This window comes from Varroa destructor, unplaced genomic scaffold, assembly GCF_002443255.2.
Source record: "Varroa destructor unplaced genomic scaffold, Vdes_3.0 BEIS01000006.1, whole genome shotgun sequence".
NCBI classification, from domain to species: domain Eukaryota; kingdom Metazoa; phylum Arthropoda; class Arachnida; order Mesostigmata; family Varroidae; genus Varroa; species Varroa destructor.
In genome coordinates this window covers 12,838,313-12,860,502 of record NW_019211459.1, presented here as the reverse complement: position 1 = coordinate 12,860,502, position 22,190 = coordinate 12,838,313, and the positions used below count along the sequence as shown (strand labels likewise).

General features: G+C 40.1%; 1 protein-coding gene across 2 annotated transcripts; it reads right to left on the bottom strand.

Annotated features, from left to right (window-relative positions):
* Positions 1–1,133: 1,133 nt before the first annotated feature.
* On the bottom strand, positions 1,134–21,705 carry Ire1 (serine/threonine-protein kinase/endoribonuclease Ire1). Of its 2 annotated transcripts, XR_015329988.1 has the most exons (18): positions 19,877–21,705; positions 12,461–12,628; positions 11,910–12,151; positions 11,404–11,627; positions 10,787–10,988; positions 10,388–10,565; positions 10,014–10,221; positions 9,283–9,428; positions 8,823–8,882; positions 8,293–8,591; positions 7,838–8,016; positions 7,356–7,420; positions 7,032–7,136; positions 6,372–6,549; positions 6,056–6,183; positions 5,487–5,678; positions 4,275–5,142; positions 1,134–3,618 (listed from the first exon to the last, which is right to left on the bottom strand). XR_015329988.1 is itself a non-coding variant. In XM_086992575.1 (17 exons), the coding sequence occupies exons 1-17, from the start codon at positions 20,060–20,062 to the stop codon at positions 4,375–4,377; spliced, it is 3,528 nt and encodes a 1,175-aa protein (XP_086848701.1). In that variant the 5' UTR covers positions 20,063–21,705; the 3' UTR covers positions 1,134–4,374. The 2 variants fall into 2 exon arrangements, 1 of the variants encoding a protein (XP_086848701.1); XM_086992575.1 differs by having other exon boundaries at positions 1,134–5,142.
* Positions 21,706–22,190: the final 485 nt, after the last annotated feature.

Below are 22,190 nucleotides of genomic sequence, written 5' to 3'. Positions count from 1 at the left end.
TACGTCTAAAGCAAATAGTAGTTTATGTCGGTAAAACTTCAAATCCATCGAAAACCTTTTTTTTTTTTAGAGATTTTAGTACTGAATAAGCAGGCAGATAGAAGGACAGATGCCCGTAATCATGTTCTGATATCTTTGAGTAGCGCTAGCTAAATGGAGCTCATTGTGGTTTTGGATCGGCCGGTGGTTTCGTTGGGATTCTACAGTTTCACCGCGAGAAACGCGGTATTCCGCATAATCAAAAAGTGATTTGCATCATGCAATCTTCTATTTAAAGGACTTGAAAACGCAGAAAATTAAGTAGGAATTAGATACGCCCTGGCGCGACTCTGTTCCATGCAAGAGCTTCGTCCGATTATTAACCATGAATGTGGCATCCGTTGCTATAAACTGATCTCGGTAGCTACGCTGCAGTCATCTAAAAATCACAATATATATCTAGCTTCAATATAAAATCGCTGGTGGAACGTGAATCCGCGGCTATACCCATAAAAGCAACAGTGCCAGACGAGAGTAGGCAGCCACAGCTTGGTCTACGAGGGCCACTTTAGTTAAAAGGCCGTGGTCACTGTCTTTTCGTGGATGTGCATGAAAAGCTTTTTTTAATTAAACCAAGCAAGCAATTGCAGACATTTTGCAATTATTCTGGTAAAAAATTGCAAGTCCTTCAAGACGATTCCACATTGCCCAGACTACTCGTTTGCAACGGTTAAAATCAATCTAGTCAACCTTGAATTGCTTGACCATCCGCCGTGCTCGCTAAGTCTATCTGGCAGCAATTTGCGCCCAGTTTTAGGTTTCAAAAATCAAACGATCCTTGAGGCACTTTTTCATTTAGCACTTCTGCCTTCAAATTTTCGGCCGCTATCACCCGCAAAGGTATTCGAAGACATCGATTGATTTAGCGCTATTGTTAATCCTATATAAAACCAGCTATATATATATAAAACCTATATAAAACCGGCATACTACTCAATTTCGTTCCTTAATTGATCATCTCCTATAGGGAAGTATTATGGTAGTTAATTGTTTCGTCACATATTTAAGTATTTTTATTAGCTCGAATATGTTCCCAGCCGATCGTAATCTAAGTAACACTGTTGAATTACGGAAAAGTGAGAGCACATCGAACGAACTGTTTGTCCTCTTTATTAAATCGCTCTAAAGGAGACAAGGTAAAACACACACGAACTTTTGTTATAGACAGGAAACTTCGCCTTTTTCGGTGCAACCGGAACGCGATTCGTGAGTGCTTGAATGTTCAGTCGTCCTTTAAAAAAGAGCACATATGATTTCAGTTGATCTTAGAGTACACGGTTTCATATAGCACACACAACAATACCTTCCTCATTTAAATGCAGCGTATATTATATTTGGTACCGTTCCAAGTGACTAAAAGCTTTCACCGCTGACAAAGATTGCCGAAGATGCAGGTCTTATTCTTACATAAACACGTAGACATACCCTCCAAAGTACAACAGAATTCATTCAATTTCTCGGTCGGTCTTTGTCTATTCAGGCTATGCTACTTCCGTCAATCAATCGCCCTAACGAAAAGCGGGGTCATGCGTTATGGCTTAATCTGCTGTATACATCAATTACGCTGCAATTATTTATAAAAGAAATTTTACAACGTTTCCGTAACTCGCATCGAAACGTCAACTTTATTCAAAAGTTCATGTGTTTCGTTTTGTACTGGTCTCAATCGTGAATTTCGATCGAAAATAGTGACGTCGTTAACGGATTGTATTGTGAAGCCTAGTGACGGGATCACCCTAAATTGCATGCCAGTAACATTTACTTATGCATATATTATTGTCATTTATACATGTATACGATTAAACGATCTGTAGATCTATATTGAGATGGATTTGCACTGATAAAATTTCGAGGCCTCGAAATTTTACAAAATAATTTTCATATTTTTCGTATTCATTTATTCGTCCGTCATAGTTTTCATATTAGAATTTTTTTTACATATCTATTTAGCCCTGAAGCAAAGCTTATATTAAAAAAAAAAAAAGTGAAATAATGGCTTTCCTTGACGTGACGTAGGTAGCAATACATGAAGATGAATCCTGGCGTCAGAAGAGTGCATAAAGAATTGGAATTAACTGTTGATTCCATTTACTACAAAAGCAAAATGTTGTCTGTAAACACATGAAATCTAATAAATCCTCTGCTTTTACAATCAAGAAATATTTTACAAACTACCGCGATAGAGTTAAAATACTAACGTGGTATATATGTGACATCCAAAATTGGTCACTTCCTGAATTAGCTACTTATATCCTCATAGGAACACACGCCGAGCACCAAGCTTTACATAGACCCACCCTGATTTTTACTTAATTTTTCCTGCTCACTGCACTTCATCTGACCTTACGTCACGGCGAGAGGCATGTGTCTTCACCGACCGACTCGGAAAATAGTTGAATGTCAAACATGAAAGAATAAGCCATTAGAATGCCTTGTAATATCAGTCTCTACGAATAGTGCTTCAACTATCCCGCCAACGAAAACGTCCCAAGTACGTCATAACGTATGACCTCATGTGATACGAGATAGATAGAGCGGCGTGTCTGCTTAGGGTTGTTATAGTGAGAAGCATTCTCATTAATAGTAATTACAATACAATCTGTACATATAGTCGCATATAGATAAATTATAATCGAAGACAAACAGACCTCGAATAATAGTAGAACGTCAACCGAAAGAAGCAGAGCAAAGTAACATTCGTGTAATTTAGACTTAAAGCTGAGATATCGATGAATTTGAAATCAGTGCTGCTTTTGTTAATACAAGCGCATACTTTCTATTGCCACATATGGTTTTATAGATGAGGATCTCTGAAGTACTTCTATAGGGCCCTTAATAATGTTTTGCTGCGAGGAACTTCAAATCTACTTTAAATTTTTGTGCAGATCTACTGTACAGTAGCTTCTCATGCACCATATGAGATGCATAAACATAAAATATTCACAAAAAGAATTTATCCTGCTATAGTTCTGTTATGTACAAATTCGTATAATTTTGTTAATAGCCTCTCACACTTCAAAGGGAAAAGCAATTGACAAAATTGATTAAAAAATCGATGTAGAAGTATTGTTTAATCAACATCAAGGCGTCGATTCCTACTTCTAATTCTCAAAGAGCACCCGGCCAAGTTTTTATTACATACGGCATGTCTTAGTTTGAATTCGACCACACGTTTCCAGCTGTCTCTTCTATACATGAAAAATAGCCAATCTATTTATATACATTAGCCAAGGAATACTGGATGTGCGGATGTTGCTCAAGCAAGCATTGTAGTTGATTCGATGACGGTTATCCTTTTATTACGAAATCTGCACGCATAATCCTTGCTTGACCAGTCCTGACGGTGACTCCTGTCAGAACTGTCAGAGTTTCGGGATACAACATTTGAGTGCCGGCAGAATACTTTTCAATCCACGGCATTACTGCTAACGTGGAGGCGCCAAGGACGTCCTAATCGACCATCGCCACACTTGTCGGCTGTTCAAGTCTCGGAATTATTGTCTCGTCGTCCATCTATTTCACCGACCCATCGATTTACCTTGATGCAGTTCAGAGTACACGACTTACGCCGGATAGTTCCTTTGCATTAAATTACGTTTAATTAATATTATGCTTGTTTTACACAATATACAGCCAGGTGAGTTCGTAAGCTTTCTCTCCGTTTCTTTCTAAAAAGTTATCATCATGTCTGTCATTACCTGAATGATACCGTGGTAAGTCGCTCTTGACAGCTGTTTTTTAATTGCTGATAGAAATGCTGTATATAGTAATAGGGTGGTCTCGGCTTGCGGCCTGACCCACGACGAGAAAAGGACTAATCTGTTCTCTACACGAGGCTTATACTTTTAGAAATTAGATGTGCTTCCGTTCTGCTTTTTTGCTCTGCATTGCTTATGCAAGCTCTGAGTATCTGCTGAAGTACTTTGAAAACGTTTATCGTCACTACCCAACAATCTACGTTTGTTTTCGATACATTGCCGCCTGCTGCCAGAGTATTATAGCAGATATTCAGATTTTTACACTGCAGCCCGCCACAGTTTGTGAAATAGTCTCCTTTTTCTTCTTAATTGTCAATATATATATATATATATATATATATATTTTTTTTTTTATAACAAGTGTGAATTAACACGAATATCGATACAATAACACCTTGTCACTCTAATGTATGCATATACAAACAACTCGCTGTGGGAGCCTTGTAGATCCGCCAGTGGGTGCTAATTTTATATTACCATGATAATGCAGATTGCACGTTCGCGAGCGTCCTTATGATCTTCTCTCGTGATAACTGGCCATATCAGATGTTTCCGCATCCGAAATACGCGTATGAATTCATTTTTTCTTTTTTTTTTTGTTTTTCCTGGGCGGTTGTGCCTCTGACGCCTCATCCTGCGCAACCTGCACTTCAAGAACAGGTGAAACGCTCTCGTCAGGAGAACTTTCCTTTGCAAGAGATGCTGCAAGTGCTTCTCTTAAATTTTTTTCTGAAAATTCAACCCCGTTTTTATGACGTTCTTCTTCGTCCGCGCCATACTGCGTAACTGCCTGCGAATTGTTGTCACGTAGAATGGGCCCAGCTTGCGTCAGGATGATGGATCTGTCATGATCGTTAAAATTTCGATCAACTTCTCCCGTCGTTACTTCGTTTTGTGGATTTTTGACACGTTTTTCATCGCTAGGGCTGCCACTGCCAGCTGTGTCTATTTTGTCTATCGTACTATTGGGGTTTGGTGTAGTAACTTGAGGCTGGTTTTCTCCTTGCTCCTGTGTTCTGGCAGTTCTTTCTGTTGTAGGACTGTGATTTTTCACTCGACTAGCGGCCCATGGTCCTCTGCTGTTTGGCCATGGTATCGAGTCAAGGTCAGGGTGGGTGGCAATTTCGACAGGTTCGGCTGGCGCTTTTGTTTGATTAGGGTTTTGAACTGGGTCTGGCGCGTAGTATTCGGCTAGCAAGGGCACGTCATGTCTGAAGTGTTGGATAGCGGCATACGTGTGTAGCAAAAGACGTGGAAACCGCAGTGTAAAGTACTCCATGTATTCATTAGGAATCGAACCCAGCTCGGCGCGCAGCTCTTCAGGCAGTTCTCGATAATGATGTTTCTGAAAACAATTATTAGAACGTTAAGTTTCCTTTATAAGTCATGCTGTCCTATTCATAGCACCAAGTACGATTTTATCAAGAATCCAATCAAGCACTTAGTCGAAGTAGAAATAAAACAAGCATTGGTATATATTCAGCAGAAACAAATGGATGATAGTAAATATGAGCATAGTTAGAAAGCTGTGGTTAGGCGCTTACATTACTTGTAAGTGAAGCCTGGTATCTATAAACAGCATTTAGCATTAATTTCTCAAAAGATCAGGCGCTTTACGCGTTAAAATTTTTAACTAAAAGGATCATTTCGCGCAATACTGTAAACAAACTTGAGTTTTAATTAGATTACCTTGTTCCGCAGCGCTCTAAGAAGATCTCTAATGGAATTTCCCTTGTAGCTGCGAAAACGTCGCAGATCTTTTTGCAATTCTGTGGTGATTTGGTCAATCCAGTTAGAGCTATTAAGAATTTTTATTCCCGCTTTCTCAAGAGCTCGTACTACCGGGCTAGTATGGGGTTCCTTTTCGACTCGATCCGACACCTACATATTGATAAGAGTAATTTACCTTTTATATCTAACCTTCTTCGCCATTAGACACAGTCTAATTAACATTAGGCTAATATGATTAAAATAGAGCCGCCATCAAAATCTAATGCCTAATGTCAGTGTTCACGGACAAATTGTATCAATGACGTCATAAGCCATCCAAGAAGTGAAGCAATTCGGTTTCCAAGGGGGTTAGTCTGCTTGTTTTAAGTACTCATTTATAGAGTACGTAGAACAACAACTTAGTATGTCTTTACTTCTGTGGGGTGCGCCGAAAAGCACATTCCACTGTTAGAAGTTATATGCTCAATAGCGCCTAGTCTCAGAGCAAGTATGGCCTTTCATAGCAAGGACACAAAAATTAAACCAACCTCCTGGAAAAAGTTGAGTGTCCGGTTTGCATCCCAAAAGGCAGGATGCCGCGTTACCTGGGCAATGGTTGGCCTCGCCGATGCATCCATTGAAAGCATCTGATGAATTAGGCCCTTTGCGGTCAAATCTAGCGGTAAGCAAAATTAACATTGTCAGCAGGAAGACACTAAACGAAATAACTAAGAAAATTCAATGTCCTTTTTTCCGATAGCCGGCCCAGAAAAAGTAATAATACGAGCCGATAGAAAGATTAAAACGCAGAAGTTGCCACAATCGGCCAGTATTGTGAAGCGAGTATGAAGGTTCTTTCTGTACCTTCGTTACTGTCGCCTAACGCGGCAAGTGAGACCTTCCCGCTGCGAATATTGGCCTGTCGTTCGAGGGTGTCTCCGAACGGGTGTTGTCCACCGCTTATCACGTAGTACATGACACAGCCAAGAGAAAAAACATCGATTGCTTTTGTCACCCTAGACCCGGTATCGTCTTCTAAAACCTAAAAAACCAAATTAAACCAGTTCTGTAAAACACACTGCAGATTTAGTGTTCAATGATAAATTACGTACGAAATATTTAAAGTTTCGGTTGATATTGTTAGGCATACTTCAGTGCCTTTTTCACCATTACGCGCGTCACTAAGCTAGTTTATCTGCCACAATGAGTTTTTTGTGCTATATAAAAGCTGAAACATTGATCAGTTTACGACAACCTAACTTTGCCGTAAACTTATATCACAAGGCATGTTTTTTTTATCTCTCGATATTTGACGTAACGAATATCCGCCAAGTGTTAGCTGAATGCTTTATAAAAAAAAAAAGCCGATCCTCAAGGTGCTAAGCCGGAATTGATGCATCGAGTCATCTCCTGTATAACGGCAGTATCACTGAATGGCCTAGGACAAGTGCCTAGTTGACGATTCGATTCACTGTATGCAACTGCGAAACCATTAGAGCAATAGTAAGCAGGCATATCACCAACCTCAGGAGCAATCCATCCCGCGGTTCCAAGGACACCGCTCCTCTGACTGAAACTTCGAGCATCGTGTGATAACTTTTTGCACAATCCGAAGTCTGAGATCATAACCTGAAGGCCAAGAAGAAAGAAACCCCTCGTTTTAAATCAGCATGCCACTCTTGGAGTTAGTACGGCATACAGTGAAGTTTCATTTTCAAGGAATGTCTCGTAGATAAATATACGAATATTTATAAGTTTGCATAAAGTAGATTAGTATCACAATACGGGTAATTGTAACACAAGTAACTTACTGATTTAACTGAAGCATAAATTGTGGATGTCGGTTACCTTTAACTGACCGGTCCGCGTAGCCGTTGAGATAAGTAAATTCTGCGGTTTGACATCCCGGTGAGCTGGAAGAGCCGTTGCAAGTAACAATCCTTAGCTGACAAAACTCATCACATATTATCTCCACTTACGGAGTTATCAATGTAATAAAATTGATTCTGCCAGCACATAAAATTGAAGAATTAGCTCCAAATTATTTCACAGCACATGTGACTATATGTAACTGTCGCAATAGCATCTTACTGTAATTTCTACTTTTCAAAGGACTGAGGAACTCTCGTGGAATCATTGCTATTAGAAATAATTGTTTTAGCAAGAGTTTTTTTTCGATTATTTGAAAAGCAGAATTGAAAGTAAGTCGCTAAATAGGCTGTTTGAGCTAATACTTAACGACAGTACTGAACGCAATATTCAAAACAATTATATAACAAAAAAACGAATAGAATTCAGTGGTAAGGTTAATAATAAGTTTACTTTCTTACCGATATTTAGATTATGTAAATGTTCTAACCCGGACGCCGCTTGATGAATAGCTTGAAGTGGCTGCAGAGGCGGATTACCTCGATCGAACGACCGATTTTCAACGTACTCTGCTAAGGTTGCTGCACAGAGCTCTAACGCGATGTAGTAAAAATTCGCGTCTTCTTCCATACAAAAATACCTATCAAATAGGAAAAACGCACTTTGAGTTAGGCATCCGGGGTACGATCAAGCCATTTATCACTTGCTTAAAGTCAAATCCAAGTAACCTTGTTTTCGGGAGAAAGCTGGAATGCACTAGCTTGAATTTTCTTGTAACTGACGCTTCATATAATTTCGAACGTCCATATAAATCGGAAGAGAATAACTGTACAATACGAATATATCATACAGATGCAAATTGTGGTAGCGCTTAAAAAGTCACGTAAACACATACAGAAAAATTAAAATTGTCTACCTGACAACGTTTGGATGCTCGTCGGTCTCCCGAAGTAGCTTAACCTCGCGATGTGCCAAGGAGTAACAGATCGGTAGTATTCGTTTAACAGCAACGGGTCGGCCCTCGAAGCAACCCTTAAATACAACAGTACCGTTGCCACCTGAACCAAGTTGTTCTTGGACGGTGTAGTTAATTTTGCCCACGGTATATTCTCCATTCTCATTCATCTCCAATTCTCGGATAGGCTGGCCAGTTTCGCCAGAGATCCGCAGGTTAAAGCCATTGAGACTACGAGAAGACTGATGAAGTGCACGAGCCTGGCGTACAGAAAAGCAGAGCAGTGCACACAGAGCTAACGTGATCAGACAGAATTGTTTAAAGTAAGGAGAACATTGCTCACAAGATTAAAACGTAGAAGCTTCACCGTACGTTAATTTTTGGGTTAAAAAGTTCATTATAAAATAACCCGAATTCTTATATTGAAGGAAGTAAATATGGGACATCCGTTGCAAATTATAAAGCGCGCATAGCTTGCACAAAATGTATACCTGTGGGTATAGGTGGAAGCATGCTGCTATCAGGAAAATAACAACAGCAGCCAAAGCCACCTGAAATAAACATGAAAATAAAACATTGAAGCACATTGGCAATATTTCTTTTACTCTAAGGAAGTTATATTATATATCAAGAAATAGTTGATTATTGCATCGCAGAAAAAAGAAAGTTTGATTTAGTGGCAGTAGTGCATGCACTACGTTCTTCTTAAGTAGCCAAATTTCTGAAATTAACCCTTACAAGCCAGTTAGTCCCAAAGTTTCATTGGGCCTTAGAAAAACATGTGTAGTTCTAGGACGCCATTTAATAAACCTTAAAAGATGCCGAAAACTACGATATGTCTTCATTTTTAGCGCAATCTCTTTAAAAATTTAGCCTGGTTTTCTAAAGCTTTAAATATGACTTTAACAAAGTGGCACAAAGTTACAAAGTATAGCTATAGGTACACAATACCTTCAATACAACCTTGATCCAGTAGAGTTCATCGGAGATATTTTGCACGGCCTGGTCGTGATGCTCTAACGGTTGGCTTCCAGCAGTCGAGTACGTCTGCGCACTTGAGTCACGTGTACGTCGAGGTGGAACTTCAATAATACTTCCTATACACAGACATGTATTACGTAAAAATTAAACATTTTGCTGTTCTCTGTTGTGTTCTTTTATTAATCATACATATGAATCATTACCATTTGACACGAATCCGTGTCATCACTAATATTTTAATTAGAATAAATCTACTTAACAGTTAAGTAAATTGACCTATTTAGGACATATTTGAATTGAGGCGAAATTAGTGATTCCGAAAAAGTCACGTGAAGGGTGAAGAAAGCCATTGTTGTAAGAGAAGAGGTGCGCCTCTAATAAGCCTGGATATATTTAAATCTATTCAGCTGTAAAGATCAACCCGAATTTCCTTTACAATATGCACTAATTCCCACAGAAAGTTCCCAAGACAAAATTGTCGTGCAGTAAGGTCAACGTAACAAAAAGCCCGCAAAATGCTATTTACACACTAGTGAAAAATTACTAAAGGATTTAAGCTCTAAAAGCCGTAAATCTATGCACTGTTTCCTAATATTAATTAGTGGCGTATACACGTAAGATCCTTAGAATAAATAATACAGCATAAGGTCGTCAGTTTAATCACCTAATTAAGATTACGATGTACAAATCGACCTACTGACCTTCTTGATTTTGGTTGAAAGGCGAGGAAGGCTGAAGAAGCCCAGTTGTCGGACCTTGCGAAATTTGGCGGCGCGGCACAAGTTGGCTTACAACGCTGTCTGGCATTTCATAATAACCCTTAAAAAGTTCACCCTGACGATGCCCCTTTGAGCCGTCTTCGTTATAAGGTCCCTCGAGAAGAGGTACGTTCCGTTCACTGCCATCGCACTTATAATTAAACATAAACAAATTACCACGAACACATTTAGCTTTGGAGGATTAGACTCCGGAGGTTCAGGACTAGAGCATTCCAAGCAGACTACTGAAATGTTCACTTTAATTGCTTTTCTAACAAGTATTTTTTTAAACGAAGGATAGTAACTCTTGGCCTTACAGGTATGAGTGGCACGCTTTTGTCGACCATGGCTGGTAGAGCATAAATTTCTGCTGCGTCGGGCTGTGTCATATCTGATTGAGATGATGATGCTACATTCCCGACATACAAGGCAGGAAATAGCAGGCTTTCATCCCACTCTGACATCAAATACCTTCTCCATGTATTGCGCAGAATCCTTCAAAAAAATAACCAGACCGACACCCAATAAAAGGAGTTCTATATAGTTATTCGTCTCACACAAACTACGTGAATTGACTGAATCGATCCTGCAAAGTTCAGATGAATTTTTAAAGCTCATGGCATATGCATGTCAAGGTCGGGCATCACCAGAATCATTAAAGCAATCTATGTTCTTATGCAAATATTAGGAAAGTATAAATATAAAATGTTAATCACCTAGTGCCAATATCGTCCATAGTCCTTTGTGCTAGTGACATGAAGGGCAGCCTTCGAAGGTTTGAATGTGTATCTCGCGGGTCATCAATTAAATAGAGCGCAACGATAGGTGAGTCGAAATCCATTTCCCAAAGAAAATCACCCGTCTTTTTAGCGAATGTCATCACTCGACCGCGCTCGGACGATGCAAAGTGTGCCAGATCTGTAAAAGAACATGAGTTACATAGGTACCTGGATTCGATATTTTATGGAACCTTATCAATTCCATATGACCCTGTAGATCGTTTGATAATATGGAAATTCCTTCATGGACAAAATGCATCATTTACAAGTCTCTTAGCCAAAATCATATCGTAGAAGCGCGTGCACGATTTTACATACATACACCTATAATGGAGTCTTGCCTCTCATTTACTAATGTGATATGCACATCGGTCGCACCTAGGAAGATCTCGTTGAGAGGAACGAGCATTAGATTTAAATTAACAAATAGTCGGACAATGCACGACGCCAATGGTCGTGACAGATGTGCCAATGGTTTTATAAAACAGAACGAGTTGAGGGGGCAATAGATAATTGAACAAACCCCAAGGGTCACAGGACTAGCTTCCACTCACCATATTCTGCGTGAGCGACCTCTAGAATATTGGCTGCCGTTGCAGCGTAGTCATAATATGTGGCATTCCATCGTCGCTCGCCTGTGGCTGCGTCGAACATCGCGATATGGTACTCACTGCGACCGATATACGCAAGACCAGCTCTACCTTGAGGACAAACCGAGTCTGAGCCGTGAAACGAAATTGTCTCTTTCTTTTGGCCTGACGCTAGATCAATAGCAAACCTGACAGATATAAGAACGACATCTTTGTTACTAAAGACAAAATTTTTTTGGCTGCAAGCCAGGACTCTGCTGGGAATTGACCTCTCTTCTCATTTGTGCATGGTAGATAATCTAGTACCTCTTATCGTACATTTCGAGGGCGCCAGTGCTATCTTAAGTCTTGGGCAAACTTAAATCAGTATAACTGGCTTGAAAGCGACGGTCACGCGCAGCTTGATCACATCGATTTGATAAAGAAAATAGTAAGACACTCTCTGTATTTTTATTTCAATTTTGGTATACCATACGTCACGCTTTTGCCCCGTATAGAGCATTCCATCGGACGACCGACAAGGAGATGCTGTAACAAGTTCAGGTATGGTGAAGGGAAGCTTTTTTATGAACGGCGTACGAGAGCGACCGCTCGTGCTACTGCCAGCACCATGATCAGCTTCATCCTGTGATAAAAGTATATACAGAGAACCATCCTTCGGATCCGGGAGGAAGCCGGCTCCCCCAGGCGAAGTTGAGCTACTGAATGGAACCTATAATAGGCACAAGGAAATGTTAGAACACCAATGCATCTCCAGCCTTACAGCATTTAAAAAGATAATATAGAATTATGATATTTTAAATGACTCGAAATTCAAAACTCGCCGTTACACATGAATGAACCAATTAGCTCTGTTTAAGCATTCTTAGTCTCGCCTAAGTTTTCAATTTGTTGAGCTCGATCGTGAACTTACTTGGCCTGCCAACACCATTTGCTTGGCTTTGTTAGGATATGTCCAATACGATATAAATTGTTCAGATATATTTATTATATATCTTCAGTTATTTTGTGACTGACGCACCTTGAGCACAGGATTCTCTCTGATGGACCACTGTATAACACCTGTGTTCTTATCGACAGCCGCTAGCTCGCCATTAAGCATTGATACCAACAAAATAGGGTTCGATTGAGTACGTGAAACGTTCGATTTTACGTCTTTTCTTGTCGCTGCTGGTGAAGTAGCAGTTTTCTGTAAAAGAATGCAAAAATAATCAAGTCTTTAGTAAAAGCTAATACATCCTCCAATACTTACACAAAAGTTACAGCATAGGTAAGATTTTCAAAAACTTTTCAAAATGTTTACATTGTCAAAAACTGAAAATAGAATATATGAACACCAAATGTTTAAAACCAAGTATTGTTACTTAGATCCGTGTTTGGTGCCTGACCGTACGAAGATATCGACTCCGACTATATCTAAAACAGTCGTACCACTTAACCAGAAGTTATGAAGATTTCTCCGAACTAAATCGTTAACGCTTAAGCCTGATGGGAGGTTTTATTCGCGTATACATGAAATAACATAAATAGATCTGAAATGATCAGCTCATATCCACTCCATTGGTATGTTCCATGGGGTCGTAAAATATCGGTCTGGGTTGAAAACTTCATCATGCCAACGGCGTTGAAAGTAGTAAATGACACTTCGGCAAATGCCATTGAGTACCTGCGTCGTAATGAAGAATGAATCAGTCTAAATTAAAAAATCCATATCGTCTTGTTCTCTATTGCATAGAAGACAGAAGAAGTTTTGACGTACGCATTATCTGCCGTTGTTTTCTCTGCATTAAGCACAAGCATTGCGTTTATTTTTTCCTGAAACTTTTTCATAATGACCTAACCTTTTAGGAAAAATCGTATCACAGAAATCCCTTGCCCATCGACAGTCCCGATCATAAGTAACTGATCGGCACCCTCCTGAGAATGCTTTTTCTGCCCATTTATAAAAGTATATCAGATCATAAAAGGCGATACATTAATAGTAATACCGAGTGAAAAGTCAAAAAAAACTATGTTCCCGTCCTGTACTGCCGTTAAGCGTTGCTTCGACCAGTGGGCTCTTAAAAGGGAACAAAGTATGCTTTCGCCCGATTTCAAACTTAGACCTCCTCATTTAGTAGGAAGACGTGTTAACACTGTACGGTGACGGGTACGCGAAAAGAAAGTGAAAAAACAGGAACAGGTTGGCATCTAGCACATTTTAAAATACATCAAGCAAAAGAAACAAGGGTAGCTTTTATCGTATAATTTGTGTTAGAACTTGCCTGAAAGGCTGAGAAACGAGGTTCGCTACCACATATATTCTTAGCTAAGGGTGCCTAATTTGAATAGAACTGGAAGCAGCATCAGATAGGAATAGCCCGATGGTACAACACCCGGGTCATACGACGGATGCATTAAAATTTCCTATATAAGTTCTTTCAGTTTTCGCCGGTCAGATAAACATGTATGTGATCCAACGTTGTGATGGTGAAAGGCGACGCCTCTTTTGTTCTTAGTTCTGACGGTTTTTTTAAATACCTTGTTATAATCTTGTTAGATTTTGACAGTAAGGGTAAGTAATAAGTAAATTATGTCAATCGTTTTATCGTCTGGCGCCAGTCTGGCTTTGCCACAGCTACATAACTGCACATTATTGTTATATGTTATCGACTTTTCTCACCCGTGATCAGCTACTTTAAGTTTGGCTCAATTTGGTTGCGTTTGTGTAAGATTTCCTGTTTTGGGTAAATCCGTGTAGTACCCAAACAACGGGCTTCTTTGTAGCCACCTGTTTCAACTGATTTCAAAACTATTCAGTGGTAGATGTTTAAATCATGGGGAGATCGTGGCTACTGATGTGTCGGTGTTGCTCAACTTCCGTAACGGTTTTATCAGCAACAAAAATTTTATCAACTGCTTAACCACTACGAAAAGCATCTTTCATATCAAAATTTTTGTATAAAAAAATGGTGAAAACTCTTTTTGGGGCGTTTCATCCGATTACGCAGTTGATCAAAAACAGCGCAATTTCTGTTTATGGGCTTGGACAGCATACTTTTAGCCTTAATAGTTTAACTGTAAAAAACGCGCATATTTGCATACATTTTACTGATGTTCAAGGCGTTCTACCTTAAGTATAAATGAAGGCATTCAAACAGTTTCATCGCATCTACTACTGCTTTCAAATGACACCGACCGGCACGACGCGATTCACTACCTAGGAACTGTAACTTTAAAGTTAATTAGCTTGAAAAAGAGTCAATTTTGACTTTTTCAATAACTCGAATTATTAGTGGCGCAAATCGTATGCTAGCAATAAATTCTAAGCACATGATGTGCTTAGAATTTATTTCTAGAATTGCATCTAAACAGATACGGACTGTTGAATGAAACGGCATATTCTACAGGTATCATTCCAAATGATTATGTTAATTTTCATATAAACTTCTCCATTTCTAAGTTGAAATTTTATGTTAACACCGTTAATTTTTAATTCGGGATCTAAACTACTCATTAGTTACTTTCAGAATTATTCTTTAAATTATCTAAATGCACAAATAACTTTATCACAGTAAGCGTGCCTCAAGTGTTGACCCAATAAAGCGTCGCTCAAGTATATTCAGCAAAAAAAAAACAACGAAATTAAATGTTGGCCTGGGCCAAAAAGCCCAGAAGGTTCAAAAAGGCGTAAAAGTGGCGCAATCATCGAAAGATACTTTTTTTTTTTTTTTCGAAAATGGCTGCTAACGTCTGTAGCGAAAATTCGAAATAATCAGAAAGAGAGTTCCAGATCATTTAAATTCGAGCTTTTTCAAGCTGAATCATGTTGAAGATTTGTTTCATTTTTTGCTGTTATACCTCTTCATTGAATTTGCCATTTGAATATTGCCAATAACGTGAGCGTTCGTTCCAGGTGATAACTCTGATGGAGGTTCGTCCCGTGTTTAGAAACTAGATAAAAGCTGATCTTCGCGAACGAGATGCACGAGGTTTTTGTCATGGTGAGTTTTCTCTTAAAAACAATTGGCTTTTGTATACTACAAAGAATAGCGCATGAGCAGAGGTCTACCATGCAAAGTGGGTCAACAAAACTTACTAAAATTCAGACGGGACACCTGGTATATGCAGAAGATATACTTATTTCTTCACACCTGTAATGATTGCAATCCGTTCTCTTACAAGGATTGCCCAGAGACAAAAACTGAAAAGACACTTATATACTGTAGCAAGAATGAGCATAGGATTTAGAAACCGTGAGGTTCTACTTCCTATCAGCCAACAACAAAGCTAAGGCAGTCCGCTTCATTTGGATAGCACCGGTGGAGTGGTTGACGGCGTAAAAGAGGTAGATTTAGAGTCGCCCGTAGCGAAATTTGACAATAGAATGGACACAGAATGGGCTGAGAAATACGAGCGGCCTGCGAGGGAACGGCGATGGTCGTCGAACCCAGTTGAGGGAAGCGCTTAGATATCTGCGAAGAGTAGCTCGCGTTCGGTTCGATTTGACGTCGATGCAGAAAAGACGTGAGAGAACTTTAAAGAGAGGATGTATGAGCACTTTCGTTTAGAGAAGGTTGACTTGCTGGAACAGTCCATCTATCGTTATAGGGAAATACGCACGATGTTCAGTAAGGTCGTGAGCCCCAGGCGGTCTTTCCTAGATGGGCTAGTCGTAATTCTAGTTCAGTGTGTTCTTACATAGCATTCTAAAGACAACGATGTGAGCACCTTTCGCGGACTTGCCTACCGCGGTAAGACTCCTTGAGTTCGTCTGGGGTCATGCAAGATTATACACCGGAGAAATATGGCACTTACGGTGGGAGCGTCCCAAGCTAACTGTCTTAGCTCGGCATTGAAAAACACTATCAGGCTTAACGACGGGACTGCGGCTTGAATAACTGGTCAGGCCACAGAATCGTTCTCCACAAACCTTTATAACGGTGCGGACCTCGCGGAGCTACTGACGAGACATCTATGGCCACAAGTAACCAATGAACTCCAAGAAGGTTAAAACATGGGCAATTTCTTACATAAACAAAGCTCCTTTTACCGTTCTCGCGCAAAAAAATGGCTTCTGAAATTGCAGGCAACCGAAGCTTTGCGGTGTTCTTTAAATGTAACAAGGTCATCGAAGCGCAAAGATAATTTCTACGCCTAATGGCATATTATTTTTCGGACAAAAGGATTTGGGTGAAGGATTTGGGTGAAGGATTTGGGCTAACGCACCTACGTACGTAACGCAGCTATAACGTGTGCTAACTTGCGGGAGGACAATAGTCGTCGTGATCGCTACGTGTTACTACCAGGCCGATGAAAAAATGCTTCAAGGCGACCGGAGAGTTAGCCCTGTGGATCTGTTGTGGATTCGTGCCAGGCACCCCCGACGACATCGAAATCCGTTAGTTATGGTACCCGCTAGTCGATTTTGGAAACCATAATGGAGATGCGCTTGCAACGTATCCGTATGGACCGCGAAACGTTCTGAAGTTAAATGTCCTGGTCGCAGGAATATATCAACTGCAGGACAAGAACATTCCTCGAGATTTGCGTAATATACCATCGTTGTGATAAAATTTCATATACGTTATTTATGCGAAAGCGCTAGACTCTGTTAGCCAATGACAAAGCTAAATAACTCCGCTTATAGATTTTTTTTCGCGTTTTATCGCTATTTGGTCAGCTTGAATGTTTATTCATTTTATCTGAATCGTTGTGTACCCCGTTTCCGTTTGCGACGATACTTCTCCTGATCTGACTGGAAGACAGCGATAATCGAGATTAAGGGTGACGGACTAATAAAGAAACAAAATAACTCATTGGTTTACCAGTCCTAAAGCAGTGCCAAATCAAAAATAAGCTATGTTTTGTGAAGCTAAATTGTTGCAATACATAACCACCTAAGAAGAGTGCAACTCAGTTGACGAGGGACGCGTATTAATTAACAAATTAAAGTGGAGCGCTCCATTTCCGCACGCGTTGCATCACACGTCGATATTGTCAGTGTATTATATATAGTAGCTTTTTAGACAGAATTTAGGATTTATTGGCATAACGCTTCATTCAAACAAAACTCTATTAGCAATATATGCACAACACTGCGGAAAACTTCGAACAAGGATCAAAAATCGCCAAGGACGGACAACTGTTTATTCCAAAGCCACGCAGAACCATCATTGTTAGACAAGACTTCGTGTGGTAAAGTTGACTCCGGAGAACGGTACGTACATTCTTACGGTTCTCACCTCTCGGGTGAGATGAAATTCGTCCGCATATTAATACTGACGTCACGCAACAGTTGGCTTTATACTGCATAGCAGAGCCTGTTTACGAATCATAACCTTTAACATGCTTGGGTTTATAACAAATCTAAAACACCGTCTCTTCCAGCCATAATCACAGCCTTTTATAATAAAAAAAAAAAAAAGAAGGAAGAACGTATTTTCCTATTAGTTTGATGTAACTGACCGATACTAGCGATCGAGAGTGATTGTTGACATTAGAATCTGTTGCTTCACTTACTTGGAATATAAGTAGTAGATATAACTCTTCCCAGGATATCGGACATTTTGCGAGCAACAGCTCCAAGTTTTGCCAAGCACTGATAGTGAACTGGTTTTGAGGTGAAACTAGTTCATATAGTGTTTTATTATAGTGGAAAAACGCATAGACTTGACAGCCAAGCTTTAAATACCACAGTAAAAAGTAGCAGTAATATTAAACAGGCCAAAATCAAAGGACATAAATGCGGTTGTAACGAATTTGTTGTAAACCCATAGTGCTACATGAAAAATCGATGAAATTCAAAGTTCCTTTAAGACAGTCGGCTTCACTGGCCTACTCGCATCATTGATTTAACATGATTGAGTTCGCTTGGCTTGTTCATTATGACAGCGATGTTTGTTGAGAGTTATGTTCCATCGGCACACATGAGCTGATTAGTTTGCTAACTGTGCTTATTCCTGTACCTGAATTACTCAATTATTACTGTGCCGACAGTCATCTCATGTCGGCGGCCAACAGATTGACAGAAAATTCTTGTCTGGTCGTCATTTCTGCCAACGCCTGTGCGAGTAATCGCATCAATTTGAACTCGTTGCGATTAATCACTCAAAATGTTTATTTAGTACAAATAGTGTTTTCACACGGTTATTTTAACGTTCAACAAATGAACACAAGAAATCAGTCCTTCGTAGTAGAGGACAACGATTGCTTAAAAGTCTGCATACCTGTTTTAGTTATCTCTGGTCAAGCAGCGAGACTTTTCAAAGCATCTTCGTCGATATCATTTCCTCGTACAACTGGAAGCTTGGTGTTATTGGCACAAATAGTAGATAGGCGTTTTTTTTTTAAATAAATTGTGGGATATGAATTATCGTCACGCTTCTGACATGGTCAACTTGCACCCGGATACCAGTCAACAAGAAAGAAAGGCCGAAACGATGGGTTTATTTCTATTAAAATAGCAAATTACCAAATGTTTTCTACTCGATAACGTTTTTTAACTGAGAATTATAGCACGTTTGCCTCTTCAATCTGTCTCAAATCTATCACTGTACATTAATATGAAAATTGGAAAGTAAAAGGCCACAATTTATCACATCTGTACAGCCTTATCCAAATGTTTTGCCTAGTAGAAATTTTATTTCCCTGTAAATATTATATATACAATCAAATTACCTTAGGTTTCGTTACGGTTATCATTTACTGTATAATGAGACCGTAAGAGCATTATCTGCTAAAGATGAAATATCTACAGCGACATAGACAATGGAAAAGATGATGCATTTGAATGTGTATCTCTGTTATTTAGTTTGACATACATTAACTCACGGTTCTTATTTTGATCACAGTTATATACATGGTGAAATACACATATATATATGTGTGTAAACTCTACAATATGAGTCATCATTTTATACGCGCAAAGTGCGAAAAGCTGATGGAGTGTACGGACCAGGCATGGCCAATACACGATTTGCATAACGTCCGCTGATCGTTTCCATCGACAACGTGCGATATTCTTTATTTGTGATTCTGGTTTAGGCTATCGCTGTCGAACGTAGCGCTGAGTCACTGATCACTGATACAAATAGACTATGTTCATCAAAAAAAAAATGTTGCTCTTAAACGCCTTGGTAGACGGCTGTGAGATGAGGAAATCGTGACTTATGTACAAAAAATGAAATATTTTTAGTTGACAAAATGCATTGACAAGAACATAACACTAAGGACATCAGTAAAGCCTTGAACGCTGTCAAAGACCGTCATAGACACAGAAAAAAAAAGTGACCATTCTGCGCGAAAAGCTAGCATTCTAGGAATCACTAGCAGGCATACCCAGGAATCAGAAATAAGGTCGTATATTTAAAAATAAAGGACTGGTTCCCTTAACACATTGGAATTACTTGTGATTTGGCCAACAAGCCTTTCCCACGCGTTTTGATAATGTACCCACCTGTTCGGCCGCGGAAACGTGTCCGGTGCAGAGACAAATGACCAATACTTGTACGAGAGCAATTTTTGTGAATGACATCGCGGTTCCACGAAATAACGCCATGTCTTTACGAAGCCAAATTCCTGTTTTTCTGAAAGGCCCGCGCTGGCGATGTGGCATAGGTCTTGTTGCAACGACCGAACCCATTTTTCGTCTTAACACGTTTCTAGTTGATAAGTTTCACCTACCCTGCATCGCGGAATCTTGACGGATCGTAGGGCAATCTTCTCCGGGTTAGAAAATCCACCCCAAAACGCGTTTTCTCTCTAACTTTGGACGAACGTAGCGCCGGCGCCCAGACGTGGGACAACGTCCCGCGCACAAAGCGCTGCACTCCAGTACAGTCGACTGTCACACCCACGGTTTGAAAAACAAAAATTTTGATAGTTCACGGTAGTAACACAAATACACGCACACACACATACGCACACACTACCAACAATAACAACAGCAACAAAAACCTCTCACCCCTCTCACCAGATTTCCAGTCTACGGCCGGTTCATCACTAGCGCTTAGCTGCAATCTTTTGTCGTCGCGGTAATTCGCACGATCTAAAGTGCTGCCAGTTTTGGCGGAACGTACTATGACAGTCATTGGCCGTACTAGCGGCTGGAGATAATGCCGAAAATGTTTTTCGCGTATTGACAAATGCTGTTGTTTTTCCTAATCGAAATCGAACCGATTCCATTCGGCAGAGTGACTCACACAGCAGATCTGCTATGTAGCATAGCTCCTACCTTGTCGAATTTTTGGAAATTATTAATCAATTTTCTTTTATAGTGGCTTTTACTGCTGCATATTTTTATCGTTTGAAGTATTGTCTTTGCGGTTATTTTGATGGTTGCATGTTGCATTGAAGTTTCTCTGAGAGACTGTCACGTTAGATATTCCCTCTGGTATTATCATATATATGACCGAAGTGAATCTTCACGTATCATCACCGTGTTGATTTCCAATAACAACGGGATGTTGTTCCATTCTCCAGGAAGTTTATTCACTCGTATCGATGCGTCCTACTATTCTACCCAGTAACAGTTCATTGAGTTGAAAGTTTTCGTCAAGGAGCTTGCCATACACACGCACGCACAGGACACATACACACGCCCCGTAAACAGTTCATTTGATTTTCATTATCCCTCGTGTCTACTTCGAACTAAAACCAAAATCATTGCAGCAGCAAGACACACATCTAATGCCATACACTTCAGTGGTGAGAAAATCTCTCTGATGTGAGTGTTACTCTTCCGTTAGTTCGTCTACCGAATTGGTCCAGAGGCAAATATTCCCCCAGAATCTCTCGTAGATGGCACCAGCGCTACTCGAATTTTGTGCGACACCTGTCGAATAACTGTACACGATCAGCACCGCATCTAATAAAGCACCGAAGACAGTCTTTGCCGCTGCTAATGTTGTCAACCGCTGTTATGACTGACTGCGACAGCATCGATCTGTGGCGAGAACATCAGACCGCCGATGTATGTCGCTGGTCGACATACGCTGCCTGTGACAGTCTCTTTTTTCTCTAGCGGTCCTCGTACACAACTGACCGACTGTGGCAATTAATACAGTTGCCTTCGGTTTTTTCCTTCCCTCTAACACCGCTTGTTATCACAGCAACATTTCTCTAGAGTCAATTTGCAGAACACAATTACTGATCATGAGCCAGACAAACGGCAGATGCAGGACACGCGAAGCAAGGTACATCGACGGCGAGAGTCGCTCGTTGCGGTCCAAACGAGTCTCCTTGTACAACAACAATGTTACTACGGCTGCGGCTGCTGCTGCTGCTGCTGCTGCTGCTACCCACTGCGATCAAGAGTGTGCGAAACAGCTGTTTAGCTACAGAGAATGGTGGATCAGTAGAGGGAGTCGGAGGTAAACAGATAGACAGATAAACAAAACAAAGTAGCGGGTAAATTTGAATTTTCAAATAGGACGACTACGGCACACGCGGCGATAGTGGTCTGATGGGTAAAAGTAGGAAAAAAGTTATGGGGTCTTATCGATTAGTCGCCTAAATATAAATAAATAAGCATGCAGTACAAGAAAAATACACGAAAAAATTACTTGTTAGGTGCAATCTAAGAAACAGTGTTGCAAATAGCTTTGTAAGCGCTTCCTATATTCGTGGGCGGACCGTAGAACCCCGAAGCGCATAATGTTGCAGTTTGCCTGTTGGGCCTGTTCTTTAGCAAAATGGTCACCCATCGTTATAAAACGTACCTACGAAAGTTTTATTGTAGTTATTAATGCACACATGATACGAAATATCTA

Bases quoted from the DNA above. Each gene is read 5' to 3' on its own strand.
- Ire1 (XM_086992575.1), bottom strand. From the start codon at position 20,062: ATGGGTTCGGTCGTTGCAACAAGACCTATGCCACATCGCCAGCGCGGG. The intron at 10,566-10,786 runs GTGATTAACATT...ATTTTTTTGAAG, and splicing joins ATGGACGATATTGGCACTAG to GATTCTGCGCAATACATGGA. The intron at 6,550-7,031 runs GTTGGTGATATG...TTGGTTTTTTAG, and splicing joins CGGGATGGATTGCTCCTGAG to GTTTTAGAAGACGATACCGG.